The sequence below is a fragment of the Sarcophilus harrisii genome, chromosome 5 (assembly GCF_902635505.1).
Source record: "Sarcophilus harrisii chromosome 5, mSarHar1.11, whole genome shotgun sequence".
In the NCBI taxonomy this organism is placed as follows: domain Eukaryota; kingdom Metazoa; phylum Chordata; class Mammalia; order Dasyuromorphia; family Dasyuridae; genus Sarcophilus; species Sarcophilus harrisii.
In genome coordinates this window covers 207,813,317-207,827,916 of record NC_045430.1, presented here as the reverse complement: position 1 = coordinate 207,827,916, position 14,600 = coordinate 207,813,317, and the positions used below count along the sequence as shown (strand labels likewise).

Here is a 14,600-nt window from a genome sequence, read left to right as displayed (position 1 = left end):
CTCTTGTCTCTAGGATGTATCCCTATCCACTGTGCCATTTAGCTGCCCCAAGATTGTTATTAATACTCTTTTAGGTATATGTCTATGTATATGCATGTATTTTGTGTGTATGCATGTATATCTCAATGTAGGTGCATGTATGTGTGCATATTTTGGTGTGTGTGTGTGTGTGTAAATAGATAACCATTTTATCTTTTTTCTATTTTGTTTTTTTCTTATTTTGTACTTAGTTTTAAATAAATCTGTAAATTTTTTTTTAATTTTTCCTTTGTCTATCTTTTTCTAATTTTTTTATTTTTATGTTTACTTTTAAATAAATTAACCTTTTTTTAAAATTTAAGAAACTGAAGTTCTGAATGATAAATTTGCCTTAAAGTCATACAATTAGTGTAGATGTCATAAAATCACAAAATTAAGGCACGTTACCCAAATCTTACCTTGCGCCTTCTGGACAGGAGCTATAAGTAAAGTGCAATGGTTTCAGAATGTTCTCCAATAAAATTTTTGCTATAGGAATTCGAGATGCATCAGAATATTCAATACTTGGTGGAAGCTTATTATTAATTAACAAATAAAGAGACCTGTAATATCCTGAAAGAAACAAAATTACATAATCAAATTTCTAAGACTTAAAAATTAGATTATAAAAAGTTTTCAGTGACTTAGTTTCCATTAGTCTATAATAAGTCTATAAAAAACCCATTTAAAGTAAGTACAGGTTTTTAGAAGCAGTAGTATGTGTTTAAACCGGTATCACCTTTTCTAAACTTTAATTTTTATAAGAGTGGTGTATGTGTATATCTGTGTATCCATACCCATATTTATATAATATATATAACTGTAAGAAGCATCACTTCTTCAAAGCCCCATTTATCCAAACTAAATAATCTGAGTACCATATATAAGGAATGTGACTATAATTTAATGAATGAGGTGTGTCCTGTAAAACTAGTAAACCTCATAATACTTTCGTACAAATTAGAAACCTATCATCATAATTTCACCAAGAAGTTTGACATTGTGTCCATATTGGTATAAAGCTTACAATGCATAATAAATTAATAGAATTATTAAGCATGAAAAGAACCTTGGAAACATCTTAAGTGCTCTAAAAATGTCCCCTATTATATCCATTATTCTACTAGTATTTAGTTATTGTTTGTTTTTCTATAAATTGGGATTTTTTTTGACAGTAAGTACTAAGTCTATTTGATGAAAAATGTGATCAAAAATGCCACATGATTCTTACAGTTCTCTTCAACTAAAACAATAGATATATATCATAATGATTAACAATAGTATCAAGCTCTAAACATGAAAAATAGCAATATAAATACAATGAAAATCCTTGAAGGAGATTTAGAATCAAAGTAAGGGACATAGATGTCCTAGTTGACAACTAATTCAATCTCATTCCACAAATAAGGAAACTAAAAAGTTAAACAGTTAAGTAATTCACCCAAAGTTACCTAAATAGTGAATCACAGAGCTGAAATTTTAATTTATTTTCTCCCCTTAAAGATTTTGTCATGACATTAGATAGGTAAATGAATAATGACTTTAGGTCGATATGTCCTTTGCTGTCCATAATAAAAACAAAATACTAAGCTAAATAAAACACTGTACTGATGTTGGGCATTTTATATTCTTACATAATATTAAACACCCATATGTAAACAGAAATCTAAAAATAATGCAGGATTTAATTATAAAATCACTTTTGATGTGGCATTGTATTTATTACATTTGAAACCAGAAAAAAAAAAAAAGCTAAACACAATACTTTTTCGCAAAGAGAGTATAAAAGTCAAAATAGCTGCTGAATTTTTAAGAGAACACAACTATGCTTCAAAAGAATCACATTTTAATAATATTTACATTATCAAATCCATTTGTTATGAACACCATTAGAATATGAAATATACAAACTGAAAGTATAAGTTATAATGGGTACCCCCCAAAATACACAAAGTATAAAATGCTACAGTTTTAAGCACTAATAGTTTCAGATAACAATTTATGTTTTAAAGGATAACTGAAAAGAGCTATACTACAAAGAATTTTGAAAACAGTTTTAATTTAGTTATATCAAATGAGGCAGCATGACAAAATGGAAAAAAAAAGTAGTCAAGTGCTGAGTTTGAATCAGATGCCAATTGTGTGTGACAAAAGGGAAATGACAATCTCTTGCAAACTTGGGTGTTCTACAGGGGTAAAAGTTGTACTATATACCTCAATGAAACTAAAACAAAGCATTATTCTCCTTCCTGGCACTATTCATTCTTATATTAAAACATAAACCTAAACATACACTGAAAATATACACTCAAATAATATTGTTTGTCATCCATACAACTTGATTTTTATTATACTAACACTGAAATGCTATATAAGTGTAGTGGGGGGGAGGGGGGGAGATGAATTTACTCAATTTAGCTTTTTACTGTCTAATTAAAAAAAATTCTTGCAAAATTTTATTTTCATTATTAATTCTAACAGTTATTTTCCAATCATATCAACACCTTTAAGAAATATCCCTAACTCACATGTTAAGGAGAACTCCTTTAAAGTTTGTTGACACTCTAGCTGATTTACCAAATGGAACTTTTTTTTTAACCTTGAAAAATAAAAAAAAACCAAATTTGTACACTTTAAGTATTTTAGGAGAAGCCTTACTAGAGACAAGTCAGACATAAATTAGCATTCCCAATTCCTGACACATTATTGTTATTGTGCCATTCTTTCAATAAGGCTTTCTTTTATCAGGTCTACTTTAAAAAAAAATACTAATCTATTAAACAAAGGTGTATAATATCCTGTAATCAGGATATTAATAATCACACACACACTATGGCATGTGACATATATGTAATAGTTTGTTAGATGTGTATGAAATAAATATAGTTTGTACATGTAGTATGCATTTTAAAATTTTTAAACATTTGTTTAAATGTATGGAATATATATTACATAATATACATAAATATTGCCTGTGTATTTAAAAACACATATAAATGTGTGTATTTACTATCTCTTGCATGTGTGTTTGTGTGTTATATCTACAATAAAAGTGATCATGGGAATTCACATCCATATAGTGTTTTCTGGTTTTCAAAGCATTATATACTTTATAAAGTATCATTATCCTCATATTGCAGATAAGAAAACATGCTTAAATAGCTTAAATTCCTTGTCCTAATTATATGACTAAAAAATGACAGTAGAGTCAAGACTAGCATCTAGGTGTCCTCTCTAACACAGCAGGCTGCCTCTCTGAAATTAATTCCCTTAAATCACAAACAGAAATCAGTCTCATCTCTTGAAAGTTACAGTGTATTTTGAATCCTTTTAGCCAAAATTGAAAATATGAACAGAATCTGGAGTAGTAAACATTGCCTCATTTCTAATATAGAAAGAAAATAAATCTGTGACTTCTCTACAAAGCAAAGGTCAAAATTTTACATCTTACATAGTACTCTCTTCAACAAAAGATGTTCAAAAATTCTTTTACAAGATAATGATTCTAAAGCAGTGTTTAAATAGAATTTATTCAAATCTATTTTTAAATGTGGTTAGATGATATAACCTTCATTTATTTATACATATTAAAAAGACTATAGTACTCCTATATTACCTATTACTGACCTTTTTGAATCATGTAGTGCAAAATTTGTTCAATTAATGATGCCACATAGCTGGCATCTTGCAAAACAGATAAATATGTATTCTCAGATGAAAATACTTCAAGCATTCTCATAGGAAGTGCAACATTCAAACTGTCATCATTACAGTTCTGTAGTAACCTGTAAAGGAAACAGAATTAACACATTTACTAAACAGCAGGAACTCAATCATATGTAACAAAAAAGTATCTCTGACTTTCTAAAATTCAGAATATGTTCATCTTCTATTCCAGACTACCCTTCCAAAAGACATATATATATATATATATATATATATATATAAATATAAAGACATATATGTAATATATATAAACATATGTATAAATATAAAAAGACATATGTAATAAATATATAGTTTGCTAGAGATGTTTGTAAGCTCATCCTGGCCCAAAATTTTGCTTCCCCCCACTCCAAAATTTTTAAAGAAAACTAAAGTATCTGGGGCAGCTAGGTGACACAGTGGATAGAGCACCAACCCTAAAGTTTGGAGGACCAGAGTTCAAATCTGGTCTTAGACATTTAACAATTCGTAGTTGTTAAGTGTCTTAGCAAGTCACTTAACTCCAACTGCCTCAGGAGAAAAAAGAGGAAAAAAATAAATAAATAAAATAAAATCGAAGTATCACCTACAGTTATGAAGCTATCCTCCGAGATGATCAAGAAGAGAATCAAAGAAAATAAGGAAGGCAAAAATAGTGACATTAAATTGTTTTTGTATATACTTTCTTTTGAAAAATAAATTAAAAAAAACCCACAAATTTTTTCTTGATAGTTTTTACTACTTTATATTTTTTTCCTCTAATCATTTTGTTTTCCCTTTCAAAGATTTTATTATGGATGCAGCCCACATTCACAAGATTACAGGATTTAGAATTAAAGGAAACTTTAAAATCAACACCCATTGATTACAGATGAGGAAACTGAAATTCAGAGAGGTTTAGGAAGCTTCCTTAAGATCAAAAAAGTTAGTAAAAATGGTACAACTGGGATTTAAAACCAGGTCTTTTGACTTGAAATTCCAATAGTGAGGTCTCCTGCCTTAAAAGTTTGGGCAGGAGCAAGAACCTCAGCAGCAGCAATGAAGCAAGGGTAGAATGAGTAAATAGAGGCAGAATTCAGAAGAAATGCCTTTGCTGGAACCTCAGAAAGCATCACAGCCACCACTTATAGATAGGCAGCAGCAGAGAAGCCAATGTAGCAAAAGTGAACTTTAAAAGAAGACAAGAACAGAGCCCAAAGGTGTTGAGGATACATTCACTATCCCTCTAGAATTCAGGGGTCCTCAAACTACGGCCCATGGGCCAGTTGCAGCAGCTGAGGACGTTTATTCCCCTCACCTAGGGCTATGAAGTTTCTTGTTTTTACTATAGTCCAGCCCTCCAACAGTCTGTGGGATAGTGAACTGGCCCCCTATTTAAAAAGTTTGAAGACCCCTGCTCTAGATGCTCAGTGTGGAATGCAAAGATCCAGATGACATGATACTAGTTGGCTAGAAAAGCCTCATGTTAGTAAATGTGCTTTGGACTAGCATTGTTAATCTGCATCTGTTCTTTGGAGAGGAATGTACAAATATTTTGCATTTCAACAGAATGACATATGCTACTGTGGAATAAAGTATATTAAAGAAAACTTGATTTTAAACTACCTTCTGGAAATGATCTATCCAGATGCTTGTTTCCAGATAATTGAGAAAAACATCAAGATCCCTGACCCCAAAAATCTACTGGAAATTTGTTTATCAGTGTCAAAGTCAGAACCTATCTGCCATAATACTGCTAGCTAACTATCATATGATTATTACTAACCACATCAAAAATGTTGATCAATTGGCAAGAAAAACTTACAAATTAATAAATGTAATAAGAAATGTGAAAGTAACAATTGTGCCAATGTTGAGCATTTTGAAAACACCTTTGCCATGGAAATGCATGTTTGTGCATTAAAGTCTTTAATTCTATGCAGCTTCTATATCAAGGAAAAGACAACATATATAAATTAAAACATGTAAGACAAATATACAGAAGATTGTGGGTAATCTTGGAGTGAATACTACTAGCAGTAAGGATAGAAACAAAAAATTCAGAAAATTAAAATACTAAAGCTGAAAACAGAATATTAGGTGCAATAAATATGCAGCATTTTCAGTATGACTTTTAGGTCACTAATACCAATTGATGTTTTAATGGACTGAGCTTCTACTCTAACAATAACTCAGGAAAAGTATGGAATTTAAGAACCTAGTCTAACTATAATCTATAAAGAAAAGAAATGTGTCTGTTCTTCCTCTGTCATTTCACCACAATGTTTATTGTAGTTCTGTAGTACCAGAAAATCTTTATTGTTAATTCATTACTTCAGTATAAAAAATGATAGAAAAAGGACCAATTTAATATAAATATAAATTATAGATACAAAGCAATGCTATGATCTCAAAAAGTCTGAAAAACAATTACTGTTATTCTAAAATACCAAGCATTTGAATAATATTTTAAAGATTATTATCTTCAAAGACACATTAGTTACAGTAAATATGAGTAGCATTTGTTTTGAAATTCTTTGAAAAGCAACAGAAGGGAAGATAAGAACACCTTTTTATATTTGAGCTCAATAAATGTTTCAAACTAAACCATCCATCTTATGGTTCCATCTCAACTTTTTCATTCCCACTTTCTGTTTACCTGAGAAGAAACTGTAATAAGATTGTATAAACGGACTCTCTGGAAAGACCAAGAAGTCCCAAAGAAATATGTGTCATCTGAGGACAAAAGAAATTTGTTTCTGGAGGCGGCTAGGTGGTACAATCAGTAGAGCACCAGCCCTGAAGTCAGGAGGACCCGAGTTTAAATCTGGTCTCAGACACTTAATCCAGCTTAACTGTGTGACCCTGGGCAAGTCACTTAACCCCACTTGCCTCAGCCAAAAAAAAAAAAAAAAAAAAAAAAAGAAAGACAGAAAGACAGAAAGACAGAAAGACAGAAAGACAGAAAGAAAGAAAGAAAGAAAGAAAGAAAGAAAGAAAGAAAGAAAGAAAGAAAGAAAGAAAGAAAGAAAGAAAGAAAGAAAGAAAAGAAAAGAAAAGAAAAAGAAAAGAAAAAGAAAATTTGTTTTTTAAGAGCAGGCCTAATTAAATAATTGATTTGTATAAGCTTTCCAAAATAAATAAATAAATAAATAAAGGTCTAGCATTTTAAAAAGACTGAAAGGATTTTAAAAATATTATTAAATTTTATATTTATGTCTGATGTTCATGCATATTCAGAGCTGTGCATAAAGATCAAATGCAATTCACAGTTCACTGCTAAATTAAATTTAAAAGACATAAAAGTTAACTAGGGTTTTTACAATTCACATATGTATATTACAGCAAAAAAAAAAAAGAAAGAAAAAGAAAAAGAAAAAAGAAAAGACCTATCTTAAAACAACAAATAAAACTCCAATAGGGACTTTAAACAGTGACAAAAATGTCACTGCAAAGATACCTTCAATCACACAATGAACCAATTTCTTCTTTATGTGGAAATCCAGGGATCTAAAAAGCATTTCCATGGATTCCTCAAAATAAAATATAGTCATTTCAGATATGTCTCTGTCTACATTTTATAATTGGGGGCCCTGTCCAACACTAATTTTTTTTTCAAAGACTCAAAAAGATTTCATTTTTAAGCCACTGTCCTGAAAAGATAAGACACAAACTCTTAAGGAAAAGATATTAATATATTCTATTATAATCACTGTTAAATGATAAGAACTTTACCTGCAACATAAGCCCAATAGCCTCTTTATTTGAAATAAGCAGGTAAGTCTGTCAGGACCATCCAGTTGCTTAAGGAACTGAGAATTTTGTTTAATTAAATTCTGACACATCCATATCTGAAACAAAATGCATACTTAAAATTAATAAAAATATTTAACCACAATTTTTATGTTCCTGTAATTTTCTGGATATATTATAAAGCTCAACAAAATTAGAAGTGATATAAATCACCTATAGCCATATAAATCTATTAAAAAATGAGTTCATACTTACTAAACAAGTATAAAGTTTTTATCTTAAAATAATATATAAGCATAAATATTTCCAATCTATAAATTTATAGCAATGTTTTTAGTAAATGTGATAAAAACAACCAATCTTAGACTTGTTAACAAAGAAGTCTTTACTTCATGTGTTAGAAAGGTAATTCAATATTTTAATTAGCTGATTAATACTTCAACTTTAAAAGGCTATTTGAAAATATTTAAAGATTTTGTAAAGTTTTATGTAGAAACTTACCAAACGTTTTGAATCTTCATTCTGTTTATAAAAAAACAGAAGCTGCCGAACTAAAAGGGTCAGGTTGGGCCCATTAGCAACAGAAAAAGATCCACCAGATTGTGCCAAATTAGCACACTGATCAAATTCACTTCTTTGGATAGAATACTTTAAAAAGAAAAAAAGTACAAACTTTCAATTATGTCCTGAATTAATTTTAAACTATTTTTATTACTATGGGGAATATTAACAATTAAGTTGCTATTACTTTTAATTTATCTTATCTTTAGAAGTTCAATAAAAACTCAGTGTAATACAAGGCTCTTAAATACCTACTAAAACATAATTATCCACAGCTTCCTTCTATTATCAGCTCTGTTTATATGTAATTTTAACCTGTTTATATTTTGTTATCTGCATTCAAACTGTTGCTAAGCAATAAAAAAAAAAAAAAAACCTACCTCATAAAATCTTAGGAAAAAATATCTTGTATTATTCTGCTTTCACTTATACTTTCATGCAAAAATAATTACAAAGTATTTTAAAGTTAAAATTAAAAATATCTTAAAGATGACATCATATAAACAACACTTCTGATGTTAAAATCTTAAATCTATTCTAGTGAAAATTTGTTTTTAAGGAAAAAACATAACTCTTCACTTACATTTTAATAGACATATTAAATGAACATAACGAGTAGTAACCAAGGCATATCAAAATAAAAGATTACACATTTTCTCTTAAATATTTTATAGTATTAAAAATACTTACTTGCTGTTTTCTGTCCCTATAACCTCGAACAAAGGACTGAATAATTATTGCATTTTTCAGCCTTCTCCTTTCTTCCTAAATAATTAAAGAAAAAATCATTCAACTGGTAGGAACTGAAGTGACTATAAAGTGACTATAAAAATAATACAGATACTAATACTCCTTTCTTTTTAGAAATGTTTAATAATTTCAGAGAGACTTCATAAATGTGATCTCATATTTTATTCTCACCAGAACCCTGTGAGGTAGACAAAAGAATTATTAATATTCCTATATTATACATTTTAAAAATAAGGAATCTAGATTAGAGAGATTAACTGCTTTGACCAAGGTCCTACCATACCAAAGCCAGTATGGGAATACTACTGCTAATTCTTCTTAATCCTCCTGAAAGAAGTCACATTATAATGTTAATTGAATCCAGTAAAAATTAATATTGTCTAATCTCAACTTACCTCTCCACAGCAATAGTTCTACTCTTCTGTAACTGACTGTATAACTCTCTTAGGCCTCTATTCCAAACTCCTAAGTCACCTATACTCTCTCTTCCACCAATCCACTCAATAGAATTCCTTGCCTCATACTTTACCAAGGAAACTGAAGCAATCCTTAATGAACTTTTTTTCTCCCAAATTCTACATATTAAAGACTTTTATCTGAACTTATTATTTATTCCCTCAAATCCTCTATCTGTAGAGTATAGGTGGTAACTTCCCTATTACCACCATCCTAATCACACAGGCTCATGACCTGGCAGGGTTGTTCTGAGAATCAAATGAGATAATATTCTAAAGTATTTAGCCTATTGTCTGGTACACAGTGAGTGATTAATAAATGCTTATACCTTTCCATTTCCTCACACCTTTTCAATCTCTCCACTGATTCTGCCATCCAGTGACACTAGGCTCAAGTTACTCCCACAGATTCCATTTTCCCAACATTGGCTGTCCTCAACCTTGGATTCTTTCTGTCCCCATATCTTACCTCATAGCTTCCTTGGTTCCTTCCCAGTCCCACCTTTCACAAAAAAATCCTTCTTGTCCTGCTCAATCTTAGTGCCCTCCTTTTGATACTGTCTCCAATTTATCTTGCATCTTTTTTGTTTGTATATGTGTTTGCATGTTATATCTCACACACTCACATACACACACACAGCTCCTAAAGGTCCCAGACAGGAAGAACAGGGGAACAGTAGTGGTGAAAGGAGTAGGTTACTTTTCTTTGTACCCCTAGCCTTTAACATAGTGTCTGGCACATAAATTAGTACTTATTAATGCTAACTGATCCAATCTCACTTCCCATTTCTCCTACTTTGCTCTGATAACTATGAAAGAAGTGACTCTTGCCACTGCAAGCTCATCCCTTTGGAGAGCTTGTTGTATTATCTCTCTCTCTATTCAGTGTACTTCTGCTACAAATGTGCTCAGTTCTTCCTCATCATTTAAAAGAGAGAGAGAGAGAAATGCAAATTAAGATAATTCTGAGGTACCACTTCACACCTCTCAAATTGACTAAGATGATAGGAAAAGATAGTGATGAATGTTGGAGGGGATGCAGGAAAACTGGGACACTGATGCCTTGTTGGTGGAGTTGTAAACTGATCCAACCATTCTGGAGAGCAATTTGAAACTATGCTCAAAAAGTTATCAAAACTGTGCCTACCCTTTAATCCAGCAGTGTTTCCACTGGGCCTATATCCTAAAGAGATCTTAAAGAAGGGAAAGGGATCCACATGTGCAAAAATGCTTGTGGCAGCCCTTTTTATAATGGCAAGAAACTGGAAATTGAATAGATGCCCATCAGTTGGGGAATGGCTGAATAAATTGTGGTATATGAATGTTATGGAATATTATCGTTCTTTAAAAAACGACAAGAAGGATGATTTCAGAGAGGCCTAGAGAAATTTACATGAATGAGGCTAAGTGAAATGAGCAGAACTAGGGGAATCATTGTACATGGCAACAACAAGATTATATGATCATCAACTATGATGGACTTGGCCCTTTTCAACAATGACGTTATTCAGGCCAAGTCCAATATGCTGAAAAATTACCCATGCATATGTTTAGTATATAAAAAGCTATAATTAAAAAAAAAAAAAAAGGAAAAGAAAAAGCTATTATTTTTTTTTAAGTCTAACTTAATATGGTCATCTCCTTAACTTATCCTTCCACAACTTAATTTTTTGGCCAAACTCCTAGAAAAAACCTATCTACACTGTCTCTTCTTCCTTACCTCCCACTTAGTTATACGTCAACTGAAATTATTCTCTCCAAAATTACCAACAATCTCTTAATTAGTAAATTTAATGGTCTTTTTTCAATTTTTCAAATGCAGGTTGTATAGAGTATCCTCAGGGGAAAAAAAACTCTCATTCCTCAGAGAATGGAAACTATCTGGAAACCCACAGGATCCAGTTCTACCCCTTATCTCTAGCTAAGTCCGATCAGGAACCCCAGTATAATGCTAATACCCTCCACCTCCTTAGGCAGGCTACAGAAGATCAATCTCATGGATCTCTGCAGCAGTGGAAGGGGTAGGGGCCAAAGAGTGAAAAGGGAATTCAGAAAAGAGAAAAAAATACTCAAAAGAACAAAACTCAAAGGAAAATATTCACTGCCAGATAAGTCAGAAGAAAAGCTCAAAAACACACAAGGATAGGTTAAAAAAAAGTCAAAGTACAATGAAAAAGTCATTATATATTGTGAAGAAAAATTAAACAAAAACCACTCATCAAAGAGATCAGCAGAAACTCCAGAAGGATTGAAAAGAGAAATTGTTTGATGATTAGTATATGAATAAAATTAGTTCAGAAATCAAGAGCTCTCAAAAATTTTAACAAAACAAAAATAATACAGAACTTAGAAAACAAGATCATCTTTCCAAAGAAGTAGAGACTCTGAACAAGAAAATGACAAATCTGAAACATATGGAAAAAAACTTAGCAAAAACCCACTAATATTATTAGAACCTAAGCTTTGCAGTATTGAAGGACATTAATGGGACTGAGGCTCACTGTATCTCTTAAGGTGATGTTATTATTGCAACTGTTTGGGGTTTAGGGAACTGTACTCATATAAGACAAAAAATAACAAATAATGTGTGTTCTGAATGTCCTACTGACTTCCCATTCCCTCATCTTTCTCTTTTCCTCAGACTTCCATCCCCCGAGACATAATAATATTGAAATTAAGTAAATTAATAATCTTACAATGACCTGTAAGTGTTCAAATGAAAAGAAGACGTAGCAAACTTCAAACAAAACAAATTGATGTAGCAAACTTCATTGTTTTCTTATTTTAAGAAATTGCTAATCACTCCAGCCTTCAGCAGCCACCAACCTGATCAATCAGCAGCCATTGACATCAAGGCAAAACCCTCCACCAGCAAAAACATTACATCTTGCCAAAGGTTCAGATGATGGTTAGCATTTTTAAGCCAATACAGTAATTTTTAATTAAAGTATATAAAATTTTTTAGCTATACCACTCACTGCACATTTAACAGATTACAGTATATTGTAAACATAGCTTTTATATGCACTGGGAAACAAAAAAATTCATGTGATAAGTCACTTTACTGAAATAGTTTGGATACAAACCAGCAACATCACCAAAGTATATCTGCACCTATCTTCTAGACAAATAAGCAAGTTAGTCAATAACTTTCCTCTTTTTCTATTCTGAACCACAAAAAGGAGGCAATCCTTTCAACTGTGGTGGAGAGGCAGAAGGTGGAGGTGTTTTCCAGCTGTTGTTGTAAGGAATACCCAAGTTCATATCTCATCTTTGACACCTCATCTGATCAAGTGACCTCTGCCATTTCAGATTCCTGAGCTGTACAATGGAAGTAATAATACCCATTTCTTTGTAATGTTAGATTCCCAAATAAGATCAGCAAACCTAGAAGTGCCATGTCAGTTATCATTAAGAAACTACATTTTAAAACATTTTCCCAGATGTTTCCTAGTAGAAAAGCACATGTAATTAAAAGTAATATAATATAATAAGTAATATAATTAACCATTAGCCCCAGTTCCCAGTCTGTGTCTGAAGTTCCTAGCACCTTGCAAACAATGGGTACTTATTAAATATCTGTTTAATTGGTTTGAAAGTCAAACAAAATTTAAAATGTATATACATCTATGACAAGTAAATATAATGCAAAGATCTTTATAAAACCTGTTTTACCTCTCTTTTCCTTCTTTCCTCCTGAGTACGATGCAAGAGAGATGCCTTTTCTTCCTAAAACCAAAATACAAAAGAGAAAAGTATTATTTTTTGCTTTCAAATATCTCTTTATAAAAATCACAAGACTTGAGCTAGAAAGACCTATCCAGTAAATATATTCAACAATTTTTTTTAAAACACTATCACATTTTTTAAAGCTTTCAAATTCTACTCTATCATACAGATATGAATGACAGAAAATGCTCATTTTTACAGAATGTAAAATTAAAGCACAATACAGAGGAAAAAGCAAATTAGAGGTTTTGTGTTTCAGTGGTTTTCTAATAACATCTGATGACTCTAAATAGAGTCACTGAAAATTATTTCTTCATATAAGTAAAAATGGAATTCTTAACAATACTAGTCAAGAGTTGCAAAGAATTTAGGCAAAACAATAAATTATCCAAGACAATCCAAAAGATGGGTTTAAAAAAAAAAAAAAAAAAAGATGACACTTGACATACGGAGGAGTATGCTGTGTTAGGCATACAAAGGAAGTAAAAAACAAAAGCCAAACCTCTCTCTCTCCCCACCCCCTTCAAAAAGCCCCAGTTCTCAATTCACAGTTTAATGGGGAAAACAACATGCAAACTACTATACAACTTTGTACAAACAATATAGATACACTATAAGCTCAGGACAGTCTCAGAAGGAAGATACTAACATTAAAGAGGTCCGGGAAAGGTTTCTTGCGAAAGATGGGATTTTAGCTGAGACAGGAAGCCAGGAAAGCCAAAAGGAGGCAGGAGAAGAAAATTTCAGGCTTACAGGGCAGCCAATAAAAACGAATCAGTTGGAAAATGGATGAAGTAAGGAGTAGTAAGGAGGCCATAATAACTGGATTGCTTTGGAATAAGATAAAACTGGAAAGATAGGAAGGGTCCAGATTATGAGGCACTTAAAAAAAAGCCAATTTTATATTTGATCTTGGAGAAAATAAGGAGTCACTAGAGAAGCACTAGAGAAGCACAAGAAAGCACAAGAGAAGACATTAAGCAAAAACAACTTATGAAAAGAGTATTAGTGGACAAATTAACCCATTTAAACCTGTTTCTTTGTGGACAAAAAAACAAAACACAGAAATAAATGAGTAATTTATAAAATTTCAAATTGGAGTCAAATAAATATTCCTAATTTTTATTTCTTTTGTCTGTGAATATAAAGTTAATGCTGGCTTCAGGAATACATTCCAAATACTTAATTTGTATTTATAAACCTGCTCAATGCAACCAATTAACAAGCCTTTAATTAAATGCCTTCTATATGCCAATACAAAGATAAAAGCAAAACAACGATTTTTGCCCTCAAGAGGCTAATCCAACACAATCCCAAAGGATTCTTGTAGAAAAATGTTACCCACCTCTTAAGAAAGAACTGACATTTGTTCTTTTGTTTTGAGTCTTTTTATACAATGACTAATATAGAAATGTTTTATGTGATTATCACATTTATAACCTGTAATTGAATACTTAATGTCTCAGGGAGGACAGGTGGAGGAAGGGATAAAACTTGGAAAACCAAAGTTTTAAAAGTGTTTTAATATGTAATTGGGAGAAAATTATATATATGAAAAAATACATATGAAACAAAAAGAGTCCATTGCAAAGACATGAAATACTTTTTTTAAAAAAAGTAGGCAAGGGGCAAAAACCAAAAAACCTAAAC

General features: G+C 31.3%; 1 protein-coding gene across 4 annotated transcripts in view; it reads right to left on the bottom strand.

The window, feature by feature from the left end:
• Positions 1-14,600, bottom strand: part of UBE3C (ubiquitin protein ligase E3C) — a 165,479-nt gene that overhangs the window by 122,092 nt on the left and 28,787 nt on the right. For 3 of the 4 annotated variants that reach the window (XM_031939550.1, XM_031939551.1, XM_031939552.1), the window contains exons 2-7: positions 12,897-12,950; positions 8,707-8,781; positions 7,957-8,103; positions 7,438-7,553; positions 3,646-3,803; positions 438-591 (exon numbers count right to left, since the gene is read on the bottom strand). In XM_031939550.1, coding sequence (XP_031795410.1) covers positions 438-591; positions 3,646-3,803; positions 7,438-7,553; positions 7,957-8,103; positions 8,707-8,781; positions 12,897-12,950 — 704 coding nt within the window. Of the gene's footprint in view, positions 1-437; positions 592-3,645; positions 3,804-7,437; positions 7,554-7,956; positions 8,104-8,706; positions 8,782-12,896; positions 12,951-14,600 lie in introns of those variants that run through there. The other variant, XM_031939554.1, reaches the window with a different exon arrangement.